At 48.3% G+C, this 18,999-nt stretch overlaps 1 protein-coding gene across 3 annotated transcripts; it reads left to right on the top strand.

The window, feature by feature from the left end:
- The first annotated feature begins 88 nt into the window (after positions 1-88).
- VPS52 (VPS52 subunit of GARP complex) lies at positions 89-18,520 on the top strand. Of its 3 annotated transcripts, none has more exons than XM_081093620.1 (20): positions 89-400; positions 2,617-2,701; positions 2,849-2,901; positions 3,074-3,149; positions 3,321-3,388; positions 3,957-4,132; positions 4,476-4,626; positions 4,853-4,953; positions 5,043-5,175; positions 5,298-5,355; positions 5,697-5,830; positions 6,229-6,384; positions 7,292-7,410; positions 7,734-7,857; positions 8,154-8,249; positions 8,335-8,442; positions 8,641-8,706; positions 17,389-17,500; positions 17,734-17,852; positions 18,045-18,520. In XM_081093620.1, exons 1-20 carry the CDS (start codon positions 311-313, stop codon positions 18,189-18,191), a joined length of 2,172 nt encoding a protein of 723 aa, XP_080949746.1. In that variant the 5' UTR covers positions 89-310; the 3' UTR covers positions 18,192-18,520. The 3 variants fall into 3 exon arrangements, with proteins under 3 accessions (XP_080949746.1, XP_080949745.1, XP_080949747.1); XM_081093619.1 differs by having other exon boundaries at positions 8,335-8,445; XM_081093621.1 differs by lacking the exons at positions 89-400; positions 2,617-2,701; positions 2,849-2,901; positions 3,074-3,149; positions 3,321-3,388 and having other exon boundaries at positions 3,873-4,132; positions 7,295-7,410; positions 8,335-8,445.
- The last annotated feature ends 479 nt before the right edge of the window (positions 18,521-18,999 follow it).

The following is an 18,999-nucleotide window of genomic DNA, read 5'->3' as shown; positions in this document are numbered from 1 at the left end:
ACGGCTTGTGCCGGCGTCCACTAGACTTCAGAGTTTGAATTAGCTGCTACAACTTCCGGCGTGCTCTCTTCACAGCTCGTAGCGTTCTGGGGGGTGAGAGCCGCGAAGGTTCCGGGTGAGGTTGTGCCGAGACGTGCGCTTCCCACCCGTCCCCGGTGGAGTGGTTGGCGCTCCCAGGGAGGCTGGACCGGCACACTGAGCGCTGGTACCTGGGGACGGTTTCGCGCTGTGCCACGCGCTCGGGACGTGTAGTTCCACTCGGGAGGACGGGCTCGCGCGACTGACAGCTGCCGGAAGTGAGGCTGCGCGAATGGCCGCCGCTGCCACCATGGCGGCCGCTGCCCGGGAGCTGGTGTTGCGGGCCGGGGCCTCAGACATGGAGGAGGAGGAGGGCCCGCTGGTGAGAACGCAGGGCTTTTTCTCCTCCGGAGTCGCGTTCGGTCGTGCTCGCGTCCAAAAGGCCCGGGCTGGGTTTCGGTTCGGGAGGGAGCTCGGCGGCGGCCAGAGGGGCGCTCCCCAGCCCTCCCTGGAGTCGGGCCCGAGCCTGAGCAGGGACCAGAGTGGTCGGCTCCAATTCCCGGGGCACAGTTCCAATGAACCTCCAGGTTTGGGGGCAGAATGGTGCTGTCTGAAGGCTAAGAGCGTGGCCTCGGGGCAGATTGCCTGTGTTTTAGTCCCAGCTCTGCTGCTCACGCTGCGTGTCCTTGGGCAAGTTAGCTACCTCTGCCCTCACTTTCTACACCTGTAAGGTGAAGGAAATGATAGGACATGCTGTTACAGGCGAGATTCCAGGGGAAACTGAGGCAGAAACATTAGGACAAGGCCAAACAGTGTGAGTAATTTGCAACTGGCCTGCAAATCAACCACTGTCTCCCCAGCCACGGACTCTCATAATGGATGCAGAAAGCGAGGCGGAAAGCAGAAAGGAAAAAAGGGCACTTTTACACCCTAAGCAGAGAAGCCAGCAGTCTCAGGGCTCGGCAAGATAAAGTTGCCAGGATTCTGGGAAGCCCACAACAAGAAAACCTTGAGGCTTAACCTGAGCCAAGATATTCAGCAAAAGAATCTTTTGAAACCTACAGACAGAAGGAGGGCATATTACTCCTCCAACTTGCTCCAGACACTCGCTTTTCCGCGTTACCCAGGAAAGCCCATCTGTGCTCCCAGCCGAATGAGATGGATTTGCTTGCTTTGCTTTCTCAATAAAGGTGCATGCTTTAAATGCTTTAATAAATTGGCTGTTTACAGCACAGCCAAGGTCTTCGTATAGATTCATTTATATGAGAAGACAAGAATCAAGGTTGGGAACTCTCCCACTAGTGCAGGGGCCTCTCCTGTCTGGTAACCCCTCTCTGGTGTCGGTGAGAGGGGCCTATAACACTACAATATAGGTTGTTGGTTAGATGAGTGAGTATATTTAAGATGGCACCTGGCATGCAGGTGAACACTGTTAGCTGACATTTCTAGAAAAACTGGAGCTCCCCGGAGGGATTGTGATAGAACACCTAAGATAGCAGAGGTCTGGGCTCCTAAATTCAACTGCAAGTTCTGCTCTGCCCTCTGCAACTCCTAATTGTCCTCATCCATTCTCTGTGGATTGCCTGGCTCCTAGTCGTATTCCCTGCCCATCAGCCCCAACTCATACATTGGGTACAATGTGAGACTCTTGGAATTTTTCACTCAGTACCTATGGCTGCCCAGTTACAGTTCCTCCCTCCCCCTTGAAGGATTAGGGATTATTCCATTATATACATATAATTATATGTAATTATATATATAAAGGGATTATTCCATTATATATATATATATATATATATATATATATATATATATATATATATATATATTGGTTTGTGTTTTGTTAATCCTCACCTGAGGATATTTTTCCATTGATTCTTAAAGAGAGTGTAAGGGAAAGAGAGAGACAGAAAACATCGATATGAGCCCTAGCCTGTTTGGCTCAGGGGATAGAGTGTTGGCCTGTGGACTGAAGGGTCCCAGGTTTGATTCTGGTCAAGGGTACATGCCCGGGTTGCAGGCTTGATCCCCAGGAGGGGGCGTGCAGGAGGAGCCAATCAATGGTTCTCTCTCAGCATTGATGTTTCTATCTCTCCCTCTCCACTCCTCTCTGAAATCAGTAAAAATATATTTAAAAAAGAAAACATTGATATGAGAGAGACACATTGATTGGTTGCCTCCCACATGTGCCCCAAGTGGGGTTGGGGATCGAGCCTGTAATTGAGGTATGTGCTTTTTTTTTTTTTTTTTTTTTTTTTTTTTAATGTTATATATTTCAGAGAGAGGAAGGGAGAGGGAGAGAGAAATAAAAACCTGCATGATGAGAGAGAATCATTGATCCCCTGCCTCCTGCACACCCATTGCTGGGTATCTAGCCTGCATCCTGGACTGGGAATCAAATGACCTCCTGGTTCATAGATCAGCGCTCAACACTGAGCCACACCAGGGAGGTATGTGCTCTTGACTGGAATTGAATCCAGGACCCTTCAGTCCTCGGGCTGACACTCTATCCACTGAGCAAAACCGGTTAGGGTTCCATTATATTTTGTTCTTCCCTTTTCCCCCTGTATCCTTTCTCATTAACTTATCCCTCTCCAGGGGGGTGGTCCTGATCTGCAGGAGCCGTTGCAGCTTGGAGTGTTGGACATCACCTCCGATGAATTTATCCTGGATGAAGTGGATGGTGAGTGATGGCCCAGGGTGGATGCAGAGTGCCTGTAATCGGAGAGGCATGGGGGCTGGAAGTAAAAGGCAGGGATTGGTGTGCAGGGGTTCACTGTGGGGAGAGGGAGCTGTGAACTGAACCTTTGTAATAAACTTTTATTTCCAGTTCACATTCAGGCAAATCTGGAGGATGAGTTAGTAAAGGAAGCTCTTAAAACGGTGAGGCTTTCTGCTATACTAACCTGCCCTCCCCCACACCTCCCCGCCCCTTGAAGGAAACAGTCTTTTGTGCTTAATATCCTGGTGTCTTACCCTCTAATCCTCTGTTGATTCTGTTCAGTGTCCCCTCGCTGTGACTTCCTATTGAACTGTAATGTCTGTGCTCTCCCAGGGTGTGGATATCCGTCACTATTCAAAGCAGGTTGAGCTGGAGCTACAACAGATTGAGCAGAAGTCCATTCGGGATTGTATCCTCCAGCAGAGGGAAGGGGGGTGTTATTAAAACGGGGTTTGTGGAGCGTGGCTGGGGGTGACCTCTTCTCTCAGGGTTCGGTCACCTCGGGGAGGAACTGGAGAGGCCCTGCAGGTCTGCGGATCTCCGTCCTCACAGAGAGGCCCCTTGACTTCCTGTGGGTCAGATATCCAGGAGAGTGAGAACATAGCGTCACTGCACAACCAGATCACAGCCTGCGATGCTGTCCTCGAGGTTCGTAACCGTGACCTGTAACCCCCGAAATAACCTTGAACCACATCGTGGTCTTTGGTGCCATTCTTACTCTTATTATTATTTTATTAATCCTCTCCCAAGGATATTTTTCCATTGGTTTTTAGAGAGAGTGGAAGGGAGAGGGGGAGACAGAGAGAAACATCAATGTGAGAGAGACACTTCGATTGGTTGCCTCCTGCACGCATCCCGACCAGGGCTGGGGAACCTGCCACCAAGGTACGTGCCCTTGACCGGAATCGAACCAGGACCCTTCAGTCCACAGGCCGACGCTCTATCCACTGAGCCAAACCGGCCAGGGGGGTGCCATTCTTTAGGTCGTCGACCTCAGGTGGGGACAAAGCCACTTGCAATGTGACCTCAGCAGCCTTTTTTGTTGTTATTGCCATAACTGATGTTATTTGCCAGTGACGTTTGGGGTACCTCTTCCCGCATCACCTGCCACCCTCATGGGCTGATTGATACCGGAGAGTCACCAATGCACTTAGGTGGCCCACTGGTCCCCTGCCAGCCTGTGGCGCCCCCGCAGCGTCTTCTGCCTTTTTCCCAGCGCATGGAGCAGATGTTGGGAGCTTTTCAGAGTGACCTCAGCTCCATCAGCTCGGAGATCCGGACACTGCAGGAACAGTCAGGAGCCATGAACATTCGGCTTCGAAACCGCCAGGCAGTTCGAGGGAAACTTGGGGAGCTTGTCGATGGTCTGGTAGTGCCCACTGCTCTGGTCACGTGAGTTACTAGTTTGAAGGGTGTTTATAGCAGGCAGGTGGGCTGGGCTGACCTAACCTACTTACCACATGGGATTCTTGGCTTCAGGTCACCAAGTGCCTTCCAGAAGTTGGTGGTTGGGTCGTAGCACTTCTAACCTTGATGGATGCTTTACGCATCAAAGACTAGGAGTCATCCAGGGTCAGGGGTGTAGTGAGGGCCCAAGAACAGAAAACTGTACGCAAACCCTGACTATGATACAGTAAGAGGGAAAGGAGAGAGGTTGGTTGTCAAGGATATGATTCGGAGTCTAGGGATGTCTAGGTCTCCCTCCCAACCCATCCCACCCCTTCCTGCTACCTAGGGCAATTCTGGAGGCGCCGGTGACAGAACCCAGATTCCTGGAACAGCTGCAGGAACTGGATGCCAAGGCAGCTGCAGTCCGAGAGCAGGAGGCTAGAGGCACAGCAGCCTGTGCTGACGTCAGGGGTGTGCTCGACCGGCTCCGGGTCAAGGTGAGGGCTAGGGGCATAGCCCAGAGACTAGAACCGGCTCCCTGTGCCTTCCCCCGCCTTCCCTGCCAGAGCTCATGCTCACATCCCTGGGTTCCCCTGAGGATCTTAAAAAACAGGGCTGTTCTCCACCCGTCCTCCTCCTCTGCTTAACATCTGTCACTTCCCTCAGTGCTCCCAACAGAAAGGAGGCTGCAGCTTCATGCCCTGTTTGGTCCCCCATATCTAGGCAGTGACGAAGATCCGAGAGTTCATCCTTCAGAAGATTTATTCCTTCAGAAAACCCATGACCAACTATCAGATCCCCCAGACGGCCCTGCTGAAGTACAGGTCACCATGGGAGGATGGCCTTGGGGCCTTGGGCAGCCACGTGTGGTGTCCTTGGGCAGGCGGGACACTGACGTCCCTGGCCCCTCCAGGTTCTTCTATCAGTTCCTGCTGGGCAATGAAAGAGCAACAGCCAAGGAGATCCGGGACGAATATGTGGAGACGCTGAGCAAGATCTACCTGTCTTACTACCGCTCCTACCTGGGGCGGCTCATGAAGGTGCAGGTGAGGCCATGGCGCCTGGGCTGGGAAGAAGGGCCACCTGGGCAAGGGGGGACAATGGGAAACAAACGTGTTATGGTTCGGTGGGCAGAAGTGGTTACCAGTTCTGTTCCTTTTTTCTCCAGTACGAGGAAGTCGCTGAGAAGGATGACCTCATGGGCGTGGAAGATACAGCAAAGAAAGATATCCTAGAGCTGACCTGGGCTCGGCCTGGAGAGCCGGGGGCTTCTGACTCTAGCCCCCAAGGCACTGCTGCTTACCTTTTCTGTGGGACCTACACCTTTGAGCATGTGCTGGAGGCTGCGGCCATCCTTCCCAGAAAAAAAGTCATTGTGATACTTAGTTTTGCATATGATGTCGGGGTGTAGAGGTCTCCTGAAGCGCACTCACAGATGTCAGGTGGAGTGGGGCACTGGTTCTGGGAGAGGGGCCTCTAGATTGTCGGCCGCTGTAGGCCCCGGAGGTACTGAGTCTGATTTTCTACCACAGCTGTGATCTTATTTTCCCTGACTCTGACCCTTCACGATTCTTTTCAAAGCCATCCCTGCGAAGCAGAAACACCATCTTCACCCTGGGGACCCGTGGCTCTGTCATCTCCCCGACTGAGCTGGAGGCCCCCATCCTGGTGCCCCACACCGCCCAGCGGGGCGAACAGAGGGTAGGAGGAAGAGCAAGCTGCAGTCGTGAGGGTGCTGAGAGGCTGGCTGGGGCTGGGTGGGAAGGTCAGAGTTTCTGTCAACCCTGGGACCTAGGAGTGGCCTTTCCCAGTCTCCCTAGTGTGCTGTGATTCGAAGAGGGCTGGGACCATGACCTAGGGCACATGGGGGAAGAGACCTGTCCTGAGGCAGCTGTGGAGGTATATGCAGGAGTAGCCACAGCAGTGAGGGGTGGGCAGTTCTCTTGTACCCCTTCCCCCCTTCAGTACCTACCTATTCAGGTGAGATGAGAAGGGTCTCCTGAGCTCTCAGTACCCAGGTTTACTGATTTCCCAGCCACCTCTACAGGGAGTCAGTGTTGGGGTTCATCTCTGTCTCCCTCTTTACCCTCCCATCCTAGTATCCGTTTGAGGCCCTCTTTCGCAGCCAGCACTACGCCCTCCTAGACAATTCCTGCCGGGAATATCTTTTCATCTGTGAATTCTTTGTTGTGTCTGGCACGGCTGCACACGACCTCTTCCATGCTGTCATGGGCCGCACGCTCAGCATGACCCTGGTAAGACCCCTGCCCTCGCTCCTGTGCTCTCAGACTCGTGCCCTCAGTCCTTATCCCAACTATGGGAGCGTCATGGCTCCGGTGGTAATGAAACCAGGACCCCTCATACTAAAGCATCTAAGCCTTGCCAGCCGGTGTGGCTCAGTAATTGGGCATTGACCTCTGAACCAGGAGGTCATGGTTCGATCCCCAGTCAGGGCATATGTCCGGGTTGCGGGCTCAATCCTCAATGGGGGGCGTGCAGGAGGCAGCCGGGCAATTATTCTCTCTCATTGATGTTTCTATCTCTCTCTCCCTCTCTAAAACCAATAAAAATATATTTTAAAAAATAGAAATAGGGGGGTAATGTAGGGATAAGGACATATGTAATAACTTAATAAAGAAATTTAAAAAAATAGAAATAGTGCTCGCTTCAGTAGCACATATAGTAAAACTGGAATGATACAGAGAAGATTAGCATGGTCCCTGCGCAAGGATGACATGCAAATTCGTGAAGCATTCCATATTTAAAAAAACACACCACAAAACGAAAATAAATGAAAATGAAACATCTAAGCCTTGTACTCACAGCATGACTCCCTACAAAACCCTTAAAGCTTGGGGTCCCCAAGGCTACCCCCTACTGCTGATCCACACCCAGGCAGTAGCTGAGGGACTCGTAAACCTCAGTACTCAGCCCTGAATTCTGTACTAGGCTCGTGAGCAAGGCAGCGGACAGAGCCGGGCGAGGGGCATTGCCCTTTTCGATTTCCCTCCCTCCCTCCCTCCCTCCCTCCCTCCTTCCCTCCCTCCCTCCCTCCCTCCCTCCCGGGGCTGCATCCCATAGGAGCACACGCATCTGTCTCTGGCCACTGGGAAGGACAAAGTAACGTGCTTTTTCAGTCCTCTGCCTGTTGTTAAATCACAGAAGCACCTGGAGTCCTATCTCGCTGACTGCTACGATGCCATTGCTGTTTTTCTCTGTATCCACATCGTCCTCCGATTCCGCAACATCGCCACGAAGAGGGATGTTCCCGCCCTGGACAGGTCACTGAGTTCTGGTCCTTGAAGCCCTGCTGGCCTTGAGTTCTTGGTCTTACAGAACCCTGCCCTTAGGCTCCTACTGACTTGATACCAGTGACCCTACCCATTCACCTGCCAGGAGGCAGCCCTACTGGTCTGACTCACCTTTCATACCCAGTCCTACCAGCACCAACCACCAGCTGTTAACCTGCAAGATGCCCCAGAATGGGGCGGGTTTTCCTCACACACCCTAACACAAACCCCACTCCTCCCCCACCACTCGCCCCACCCCCACCCGACCCTGACATTCCTGGCCCACCGATCGCTGATTCTGGTTACGCCCACAGGTACTGGGAACAGGTGCTTGCCTTGCTGTGGCCACGGTTTGAACTGATACTGGAGATGAATGTCCAGAGTGTCCGAAGCACTGACCCTCAGCGCCTTGGGGGACTGGATACTCGGCCCCACTATGTGAGGGAGGGCAAGGGTAGCAGAGGTTCCTGAAAGGCATTAACTGTAAACTGCAGTTGGGGTGGGGTGGGGGGCATTGTCTACGCATTTCTTTTGTGCCCGGCGGGTTGTTTAGCTAAAGGCGCGTGGGGAGCATGGGGGGCAGTCCAGGAGTGTTGCACTCAGGGCGGCTGGGCGCTGGCTGTAGGGTTGGGGGTGGGAGTCACACACAGGGTGGTTGGCCAGCTCAGGGGAGCTGAGAGGTTGGGCTGGGCCAGGAAGTTGGGGTGATTTTTCTTCCCACCTCCTTTCTCCAGATCACACGGCGATATGCAGAGTTCTCCTCTGCTCTTGTCAGCATCAACCAGACATTCCCCAACGAGCGGACGATGCAGCTGCTGGGGCAGCTCCAGGTGAGGGGCGGCTCCAGCCGAAGCCATGGGCGTGTGAGGGGGGCCTGTGCCCTCACCGTCTCCTGTCACCTCTGGGCTTTTCCAGGTAGAAGTGGAGAATTTCGTCCTCCGAGTGGCAGCAGAGTTCTCCTCAAGGAAGGAGCAGCTTGTCTTTCTGATCAACAACTACGACATGATGCTGGGCGTGCTGATGGTAGTAGGCGCCCTGCTTTCCGCTTCCCCACCCAGGGAATCGGGCGCCCCATTGTTCTGCTGGCTCTGAGGGCTTGTTTTTGCTGGGTCATTGGTTCATTCTGGAGTCTGGCCAGGGCAGTACATGTGGAAGGAAGGGGATATCCTGCAGTGAGGGCTGCCTTTCCTGAACTTGGTATTTCCCTTTGTCTTCCCTTAGGAGCGGGCTGCGGATGACAGCAAAGAGGTCGAGGGTTTCCAGCAGCTGCTCAATGCTCGGACACAGGTAGGGATGTGGAGAAAAGGAAAGGGACAGCTGTGTGTGTGTGTGTGTGTGTGTGTGTGTGTGTGTGTGTGTGTAGGGAGTGGCAGTTACTGGACTCCATCTCCACACAATTGGAATAACTCCTGGTTCACAACATGTCATTATTGGTCTATTTTTAAAAAAATACATTTATTGATTTCAGAGAGGAAGGGAGAGGGAAAGAGAGATAAACATCAATGATGAGAGAGAATCACTGGATCAGCTGTCTCCTGCACACCCCACACTGGTGACCGAGCCCACAACCTGGGCATGTGCCCTGACCGGGAATCAAACCATGACGTCCTGGTTCATAGGTCAAGGCTCTACCACTGAGCCACGCAGGCCCGGATATTTTGTATTTTTTTAATGATATAAACACCCATGAGCCTACAATACACCTTGGCAATAACCAGTCTCAGAGTATGAATTCTTCTTCATCCCATCTCCCTGCCTTTCACATAGAAGCACCTGGTGACCTACATGCTGTGTTTATCATACTCTTGCTTTTAAAAATTTAGTTATAGATAAGCCAGTGATGGCGAACCTATGGCACGCGTGTCAGAGGTGACACGCGAACTCATTTTTTTGGTTGATTTTTCTTTGTTAAAGGGCATTTAAATATATAAAATATCAAAAATATAAGTCTTTGTTTTACTATGGTTGCAAATATCAAAAAATTTCTATATGTGACACGGCACCAGAGTTAAGTTAGGGTTTTTCAAAATGCTGACACGCCGAGCCCAAAAGGTTCGCCATCACTGAGCTAAGCCGTGGCTAGATAGCTCAGTTGGTTAGAACACTGTCCCAATATGCCAAAGTTATAGGTTCGATGCCTGGTCAGGGCACAAATAAGGATTAACCAATGGCCGGTTCAGTGTGGCTCAGTGGTTGAGTGTCAACCTATGAACCAGGAGGTCACAGTTAAATTTCTAATCAGAGCACATCCCCAGGTTGCAGGCTCCATCCCCATTGTGAGGTGTGCAGGAGGCAGCCAATCAATGATTCTCTCTCATCATTGATGTTTCTATCTCTCCCTCTCCCTTCCTCTCTGAAATCAATAAAATATATATATATTTTAAAAGAATCAGCCAATATATAAATAAGTGGAACAATAGATCACTGTTTCTCTCCCTCTTCCTCTCTCTAAAACTTAATTAAAAATAAAGCTATGCCAAAACAATAATTATATACTAGAGGCCCCATGCACAAAGTTTGTGCACTTGGGGCGGGGGTGGGGTGTCCCCCAGCCTGGCTTGTACCCTCTCACAGTGTGGTAGCCCCATGATCGATTGCCCCAAAGAGGTAGGCCGGAGCCATGGGACCCGCTTCCGCTGGGCTCACACAGCATCAAGCCCCCACCAACCCGCCCGTGCCTTGCCACGCACACAGCCCCACCCACCCTCGTGCGCCCACTGCGCATGCAGCCTCCTGGTGATTGCTCGCTACAGCGTCACAACCACATAGGCTTTTATTATTATAGATGTATTTTTAGTGTTACAAAAACAGAATCACAGGATTTTTTCAAGCGTAATTTTTCTAATATGATCACACATTATTACACATGGCTGTAGTTCATTCTTTTTCACTGTTAGATCATGTTACTTATGTGAATATAACGTGTTCCTGTAAGAGGACATTGTTTTTGTTTTTTTTCAAAATATATTTTATTGATTTTTTACAGAGAGGAAGGGAGAGAGATAGAGAGTTAGAAACATCGATGAGAGAGAAACATCGATCAGCTGCCTCCTGCACATCTCCCACTGGGGATGCGCCCGCAACCCAAGCACATGCCCTTGACCGGAATCGAACCCGGGACCCTTCAGTCCACAGGCCGACGCTCTATCCACTGAGCCAAACCGGTTTCGGCAGAGGACATTGTTTATGAACAATTATGTCTTCTGTTTTTTTTCATTTTACTTTTTCAATTACAGTTTACTTTCAATATTATTCTGTATTAGTTTGAGGTGAACAGCATGGTGGTTAGACAATCAGATATTTTACAAAATGTTACCCCCAATATTTTCAGTACTGAATTGATACCATGCATAGTTATTACAATACTATTATTATATATATTTTTTTTAAATACATTTTATTGATTTTTTACAGAGAGGAAGGGAGAGAGGTAGAGAGTTAGAAACATCAATGAGAGAGAATCATCGATCAGCTGCCTCCTGCACATCTCCTACTGGGGATATGCCTGCAACCCAGGTACATGCCCCTGACCGAACCTGGGACCTCTCAGTCCACAGGCCGACGCTCTATTCACTGAGCCAAACCGGTTTCGGCTATTATTATATTTTTAATTTACTTTTATTGTTGAGAGTATTATAGATGTCCCCCATTTTCCCTCCTTTGCCCCCCCGCCCCAGGGCCTTCACTGCACTGTTGTCTGTGTCTATGGGCTATGCATAATAAAAGTGTAGTATGCTAAGTGTCCGACCCATTGGTTGACTAGCCAGTCGCTATGATGCACACTGACCACCAGGGGGCAGATGCTCCAACCAGTAGGTTAGCTTGCTCCTGGGGTCTGGCTGATCGGGACTGGACATGTCCTGGAGCCCTCCCATGGTCCCTCCCCAGCCGGCCAACCTCCCAGGGTCCCTCCCCGGCTGGCCAGCCCTGATGGCCCTGAGCAGGACTGGGCGAGACGACCCTGATTGATCCCAATCGCCAGCCTGGCCAAGGGACCCCACCAGTACATGAATTTGTGCACCAGGCCTCTAGTATGCATATAAGTCCTTTGACAATATTAACGAGTATATTCCCTATACTGTACTTTACATCCCCGTGACTTTTGTAACTACCAGTTTGTACTTATTAATCCCTTCGCCTTTTTCACCCAGCCCCAAGCCCCCTTTCCTCTATCAGCCACCAGTTTGCTCTCTGCATCTACAAGTCTGTTTCAATTTTGTTTGTTTATTTTGAACACTTACGTCTTTAGTGCACATAGATGTAGATAAGTTTTTTATGTAGGTAAATTTTATCTCAAAATCAATAAAAACATTTTTTAAAAAAGAGTTCTTTATATATTTTACATACTGATCTTTCGTTGATTATATAGATTGCAGAAATTTTCCGTGTTTTATCTCTTTTTTTAAAAAAAATCTTTATTGTTGAGAGTATTACAGATGTTCTCCTTTTTCACCCCATTTCCCCCTCCACCCAGTTCCCACTCTGGCCCTAGGCCTTCACCACCCTATTGCCTATGTCCATAGGTAATGCATATATGCATATACTAGTAAATTGTTTGGTTAATCTCTTCCCGCCCCCACCCTCATCCCACCTTCCGCCCTTCCCTCTGAGATTCATCAGTCTGTTCTATGTTTACATGCCTCTGGTTCTATTTAATTCATCAGTTTATTTTGTTCATTAGATTTCTTGTTTATTTTTAGATTAAATTGTTGGTATGTATTTATTGCCATTTTATTGTTCATATTTTTTATCTTTTTATCCTCCTCTTTCTTCTCCTTTTCCTCCTTCTTCCTCTCTTTCTCTCTTCCTCTTAATAAAGAACACCCTTCAATGTTTTCATGTAATACTGGTTTGGTGGTGGTGAACTCCTTTAGCTTTTTCTTGTCTCTGAAGCTCTTTATTTGACCTTCAATTCTAAATGATAGCTTTGCTGGGTGGATTAATCTTGGTTAGGTCCTTGCTATTCATCACTTTGAATACTTCTTGCCACTCCTTCTGGTCTGTAATGTTTCTGTTGAAAAATCAGCTGACAGTTGTGTGTATACTCCCTTGTAGTTAACTAACTGCTTTTCTCTTGCTGCTTTTAAGATTCTCTTTGGCCCTAACCGGTTTGGCTCAGTGGATAGAGCATCAGCCTGTGGATTGAAGGGTCCCAGGATTGATTCCAGTCAAGGGCATGTACCTTGGTTGTGGGCACATCCCCAGTAGGGGGTGTGCAAGAGGCAGCTGATCGATGTTTCTCTCTCATCGATGTTTCTAACTCTCTATCCCTCTCCCTTCCTCTCTGTAAAAAATCAACAAAATATATTAAATTTAAAAAAAAGATTCTCTTTGTCTTTAACCCTTGACATTTTAATTATGATGTGTCTTGGTGTGGGGGTTCCTCTTGTTTGGGATTCTGCACTTCCTGGACTTGTAAGTCTACTTCTTTCACCCAGTAGGGGAAGTTTTTTGTCATTATTTCTTCAAATAGGTTTTCAATATCCTGCTCTTTGTCATCTCCTTTTGGCATCCCCATAATGTGAATGTTGGTACATTTGAAGTTGTCCCAGACACTTCTTACACTGTCTTCATATTTTTGGATTCTTTTTGCACTTCTGATTGGATGTTTTTTGCTTCCTCATATCCCAAATCACTGATTTGATTCTCGGCATCCTGTACTCTACTGTTGAATCTCTGTAAATTATTCTCTTTTTTTAAATATATATTTATTGATTTCAGAGAGGAAGAGAGAAGGAGAGAGAGAGAGAGAGAGAGAGAGAGAGAGAGAAAGAGGGAGAGAGAGAGAGAAACATCCATGATGAGAGAGAAAATTATTCTTTATTTCAGTTAGTATATGCTTAATTTCTGAATGGTCCTTTTTCATGTCTTTGAAATTCTCACTAAGATCCTGGAAATTCTCACTAAGTCCCTTGAAGCTCTCAAAATCCTTGAGTATCCTTATAACCATTGTTTTGAACTCTGTATCTAGTAGTTTGTTTGCTTCCATTTCATTTAGTTGTTTTTCTGGAGATTTCGTCTGTTCTTTCATTTGTGACATGTTTCTTTGTCTCTGCATTTTGGCTGCTTCCCTTTGTTTGTTTCTGTATATTAGGTAGAACTGCTATGTCTCCTGAAATTGGCCTTGTGTGGTAGGTGTCCTGTAGGGCTCAGTGGCTCAGCCTCCCCAGTCACCTGAGCTGGGCACTCTCCGTGGGCCCCTGTGTGGGCTGTATGCACAGTCTTGTAGTTGAGCCTTGATTGCTGTTGGAGTCACTGGAAGGAATTAACCTCCAGGCCAACTGGCTGTGAGGACTGGCTGTGAGGACCAGCTGTAACTACAGTGGCAGAGTTTGCTGTGCAGGAGACACCCCTATGGAGCAGGACTTGCTTCAGTGGGGCTTTGGTGCTCGATGAGTCTGCTCCTTGAGTGTGTTGCTTATAAATGTGTAGAGTTGTGATCTGGTGTGGTCTGAAGTTGTCCATCAGGTGCACTGGCTCTGGGGCCTCTGCCTGGGGCCACCTGGCAGAAGCTACAGTGTGATCTGCAGATGGCTGCTACTTGTGTTACGCTTGGAAGGCCAGGCAAGGCCAAGCTATGAAGCAAGGCAGGCTGATGCTAGTGCCAGGTCTTGGGCCTCTTATTGATAAGTTCGGGGCACCCTGATGCCACCTGCTGCTTGTTTGAGAGATTTTAGGAAAGTCTGAAGTCTGAGCCAGGACAAGCCATTCATATGGAAAAGCTGCTGCAAACAGCTTGGATGTGGCTGGGTCTCAGGGAATCACCAGGGAGGAGCAAATAGTGTGGGCCAGATTGATGGAGACTCAGATATGGCTACTAGTCAGCTCTGCGATGGGGGAAGTCCCAGCACAAGAACAATGAAGCCCATGAGTACCCCTGTCTGGGAGAAAGCTGCCCCCAAGTTTTTGCCCCATGCTAGGCAATCCAGTTCCTCTGCGTATGTCCCTTGATCCACCCGCCCCCCCTCCCCCCCAGGCTGCTTCCCCAATACTGGAGCTCAGAGGGAGCAAATCCATGGAAGTCTGTGCACCAGCCCTTTAAAAGGAATTGCCTGGGACTCCAGCAGCCTCCATGTCTCTCAGCCACAATCCTCGCTGGTTTTTACAGCCTGAAGTTACAGAGACATCTCTTCCTAACTCTGCAACCTGGTCTGGGGGGCTGGTGTGGGACTGGGAGCCCTTGTTCCTCATGGGAGGCCTCCTCAGCCAAGATATCCCTCCCAGTTAACAAAACGCCACACATGGGTGTCAGATCAGCCTGTTCTGTGCCTCCACCCCTCCTACCAGTTTCAATGTTCTTTCTTCTTTACTTCTCTAGTTATAGGACTTCCATTCAGTCAGATTTCAGATGGTTCTGAATGATGGTTGTTCTGTATTTTAGTTGTAATTTTGATGTGATTATGGGAGGCAGTGAGTACCAGCGTTTACCTACGCCGCCATCTTGGTTCTTCTCTTATTTTGTTTTTTAAATTCCACGTATGAGTGAAATCATTTGGCATTTATCTTTCTCTAACTTATTTCACACAGCGCAATACCCCTTAGGTATTGCATGGTGTTGCAGATGGCAAGACTTCATACTTTTTTATGGCTTAGTCATATTCCATTATATATATGCACCACATCTTTATCCATTTATCTGTTGATAGACACTTAGATTGCTTCCATCTCTTATTTATTACAAATAATGCTGCAGTGAATATATGAATGCATATAGTTTTTAGAATTATTGTTTTGGGTTTCTTTGGATAAATGTCCAGAACTGTAATTACTGGGTCCTTCTTTGTCTCTTGTTATATAGCCTTTGTTTTAAAGTCTTATTTTGTCTGGTATAAGTATTACTACCCCAGCTTTTGTTTGTTTGTTTGTTTCCATTTTCATGAAATATCTTTTTCCATCCCTTTTCTTTCAGTCAGTGTGTGTCTCTCAATCTGATATGTAAGAGTCTTGTTTTGTTATTCACTCGGCCTCCATATGTCTTTTGATTGAAGCATTTAATCCATTTGAACTTAAAGTAATTGTTGATAGATGTGTATTTGTTGCCATTTTATTATTCATACTAGTGTCCTGGTGCACAGATTCATGCACATTGAGAGGAAATTAATTAGAAGAAATATTTTAATATCGCTGTTTGCCCTTTCTCTATAATAGAAGTGTCAACCAAATTCACAATTGACAATTCAGATTGAAACACACGCGTGTGATTGGCACCAGCAAGAGATTTATATGTATTGCACATGTGTGAGTCAACTTAGCCTTTTATAGATACAGAACAAACTTGCTTAATTAGACCTGCTTTCTGATTTAGCTAAACTTTTTCCAGCCCAGGGAAGCACCTCAACTTCTCTTTCAGGTAATTGTCAGCAACACAGCAGTAAATATCAACACCAAGCAGATTATTATTGTAGATCTCACAGGGAGAACAAAGAATAAAATATTTAACTGCAACAGTGTTTGACTATATTCTGTGCAGTGAGAAAACCTGAAGTCATTTTCAAGGTCCACCATTTCTTCTTTTCAGTCTGGTCAAGTTTCTAAACTTTCTAAATCTCTGTTTTCCTGCTAATGAAAAGAAAATATGATTCTACTGAGTCTCCTGTCTACCTACTCCAGGACTTCTGTGAGGATCAAATGAGATAAGGCACATGAAAATGCTTCACATTTGGTTAAAGTGTAAAATGTTTGCACCTGGCTATAAAACAAGTTGTGTTCCTGGGCTGAAGAAACTCTAAGGAGGCTAGTTGCTAGGGAGAGGAAGCCGGACGTTGCTATGTGACATTTCCCAGCGCCCACAACGACTGTTTCTGGGCTGGGCTGGGCTGTGGGACACATTTTGCGCCATGGGGTCTTGGCAGCATTGGCTGCAGTTTGTCACTGTGGGGTGGTCGTGGGGCTTGTCTCCCACTTGGGGGAAGCTGAGTGTTGGTTCGTGGTGCCAGGTCTGTATCCGTTTATTTTTAAATGGATAGTGTGTGTCATGGCAGCTCCTGCATTGAGCGTCTGCCCCCTGGTGGTCAGTGCATGTCATAGCTACCAGTTGGACCGACACTTAGCCTTTAATATATATAGTTGTTGTTTTTTTATCTTCTTCTTAAAGAAGATTCTTTATCACTTCTTGTAATACTGGTTTGGTGGTGATGAACTCCTTTAGCTTTTTCTTATCTGGGAAGCTCTTTATCTGACTTTCTATTCTAAATCTTTGCTGGGTAGCATAATCTTGGTTGTAGGTCCTTGCTTTGCATCACTTTGTATTCAATGCCAATTTCATTTGGCCTGCAAAGTTTCTGTTGAGAAATCAGCTGACAGACTTTGGGAGCTTCCTTGTAGATAACTAACTGCTTTTCTCTTGCTGCTTATGATTCTCTCTTTGTAGTTCTCATGAGAGAGTAACTTTCCCACACAGGGCTGGCATCAGGCTCAGTTTCCAAATAGCAGAGTTGTGATGGCCATTTACCTTCTGGTAGCCTTGCCCCTCTGTTTTCAACCCTGACCCCAATTTCTTGTTGCTCTGCTCCCATTTAAGTTTAGTTTCTGGGTGTGTTTTATGTTGTTGTTGTTTTGTTTGTTTTTAGGAGGGGGGAGCCTTGAAGATTTCCCCTACCTCTTGTGAGACCAGCATTTCTTAAAGTGTCTGACCTTTGCTATGGGAATGTTGTAAGGCTCTAGTCCAGTGGCTCTCAACCTTCTGGCCCTTTAAATACAGTTCCTCATGTTGTGACCCCCAACAATAAAACTATTTTTGTTTCTACTTCATAACTATAATTTTGCTACTGTTATGAGTCATAATGTAAATATCTGATATGCAGGATGGTCTTAGGCGATCTCTGTGAAAGGGTCATTCGACCCTCCAAAGGGGTCGCGACCCACAGGTTGAGAACTGCTGATAGTCGGTCATGATGCCAGAATTGGGAAAAATCTGCCGACACCAGGACACTCAGTTGTATATGTATGTATGTGTGTGTGTTTCTCCAGGAATTCATTGAAGAGTTGCTCTCTCCTCCTTTTGGGGGTCTGGTGGCATTTGTGAAGGAGGCTGAGGCTCTGATTGAGCGTGGACAGGCTGAACGACTTCGAGGGGAAGAAGGTATAAGGATGGTGTGATAGAAAAGGGGTCAGTGGTAAGGTAACTAGAAATGAAAAAATGAGAGGATGTGGATTATATGGGGAGTGGGTGGATCAGGAAAGAATGGGTTGGGAGAACACCAGAAGAGAGGGGTTGGATGATGAGGATGGCTGTGCCCTGGGGAGGACTTGGTGGGATCAAAGATCATTTAGCCTAGTCTCTATCTGATACCCTCTTTTTCCTCCTGCCATCAGCCCGTGTTACTCAGCTGATCCGTGGCTTTGGTAGTTCCTGGAAATCATCGGTGGAGTCTCTGAGTCAGGATGTAATGCGGAGTTTCACCAACTTCAGAAATGGAACTAGTATCATCCAGGTGATCTGCAACTCCCAGCCCCCACTCCCACCCTGTCCCATCACTAATTTCCCCCCCTTTTCCTTGGGCTCAGCATCATCCAAGTGACCCTTGATCTTCAACTACCAGCTGTGCCCAGAGTTCTGGATAAGCCCCAACCTGGTTCTGAATCATCATCTCACAGTCTTACCCTCCTTGACTTTCTCTGACCAGGGAGCATTGACCCAGCTAATCCAGCTCTATCATCGCTTCCACCGGGTGTTGTCTCAGCCCCAGCTCCGAGCTCTCCCTGCCCGGGCTGAGCTCATCAACATTCACCACCTTATGGTGGAGCTCAAGAAGCACAAGCCCAACTTCTGATGTGCTGGATCCTGGGATTCACCAGCCTCTCCGCGGACTCTACAGCCCACCCATACCTCTCTTCACCTCGTGCCCCTTCCAGTTCCTCCTTGCCTCCCAGTCTATGACATGCCTCACCCTGCCTTCATCCCCAGGGCCCTGCCTCTTCAGGGTAAGCTGCATTCCCTTGGCTTTCTGACTCTCCCAGTGTCTTTAGGTTTCCCAGGACCACCTTTCCCTGGGCTTCCAAAACGGCCGTTATCATTCTCCCAACCCCTCTCCCCCTGAAAAACACACCAAAAACCCAAGGCTCTTTTCTCTTCCTCTAGTAAAACCTTCACTTGCCTCCATTTCTGGTTCATTCAACTCCTGTCACCATGCCCTGAGGTGTGACGCCTCACCTCTCGGACTTGATGGCAAGGGGAGACTGCCTCCAAGTCAGTGGTGTTTTTTTCATGCAAAGTGACTTCTGTAGTTTTTTGGCCTAAGATCCTAGCAACTTGAACACTAACCAGTCCCCCTCCTGGCTTGAGAAGTACTTCAAGGTCAGTCTGCAGGGAACAATAAATATTTAATATGACATAACACCCTTCTCCCATTTCCTTCCTCCTGGGGCCTTCCAGGAGCCCCATCTGTGCTCCAGGGTTACCTCCATCCCTTTTGGTGGCTGTTGAGAAAGTAGGGACACACAGTAACCTTTACCTCTAGGCCAAAGTGGCTGCATTGGTTTTAGTGAGGGGATTATGTCGTGAGTGCCCTGCCTGGTGGAGGAAGGTGGCCCCTGGTTAAAATGGCGGACGCACGGGCTGGGCACCTGGCTGTGCCAGCG

Source organism: Myotis nattereri (genome assembly GCF_964212035.1).
Source record: "Myotis nattereri genome assembly, chromosome: 6".
Lineage (NCBI taxonomy): Eukaryota > Metazoa > Chordata > Mammalia > Chiroptera > Vespertilionidae > Myotis > Myotis nattereri.
Note: the sequence above shows the minus strand (reverse complement) of the source record. Positions and strands in the feature narration are given on the sequence as shown.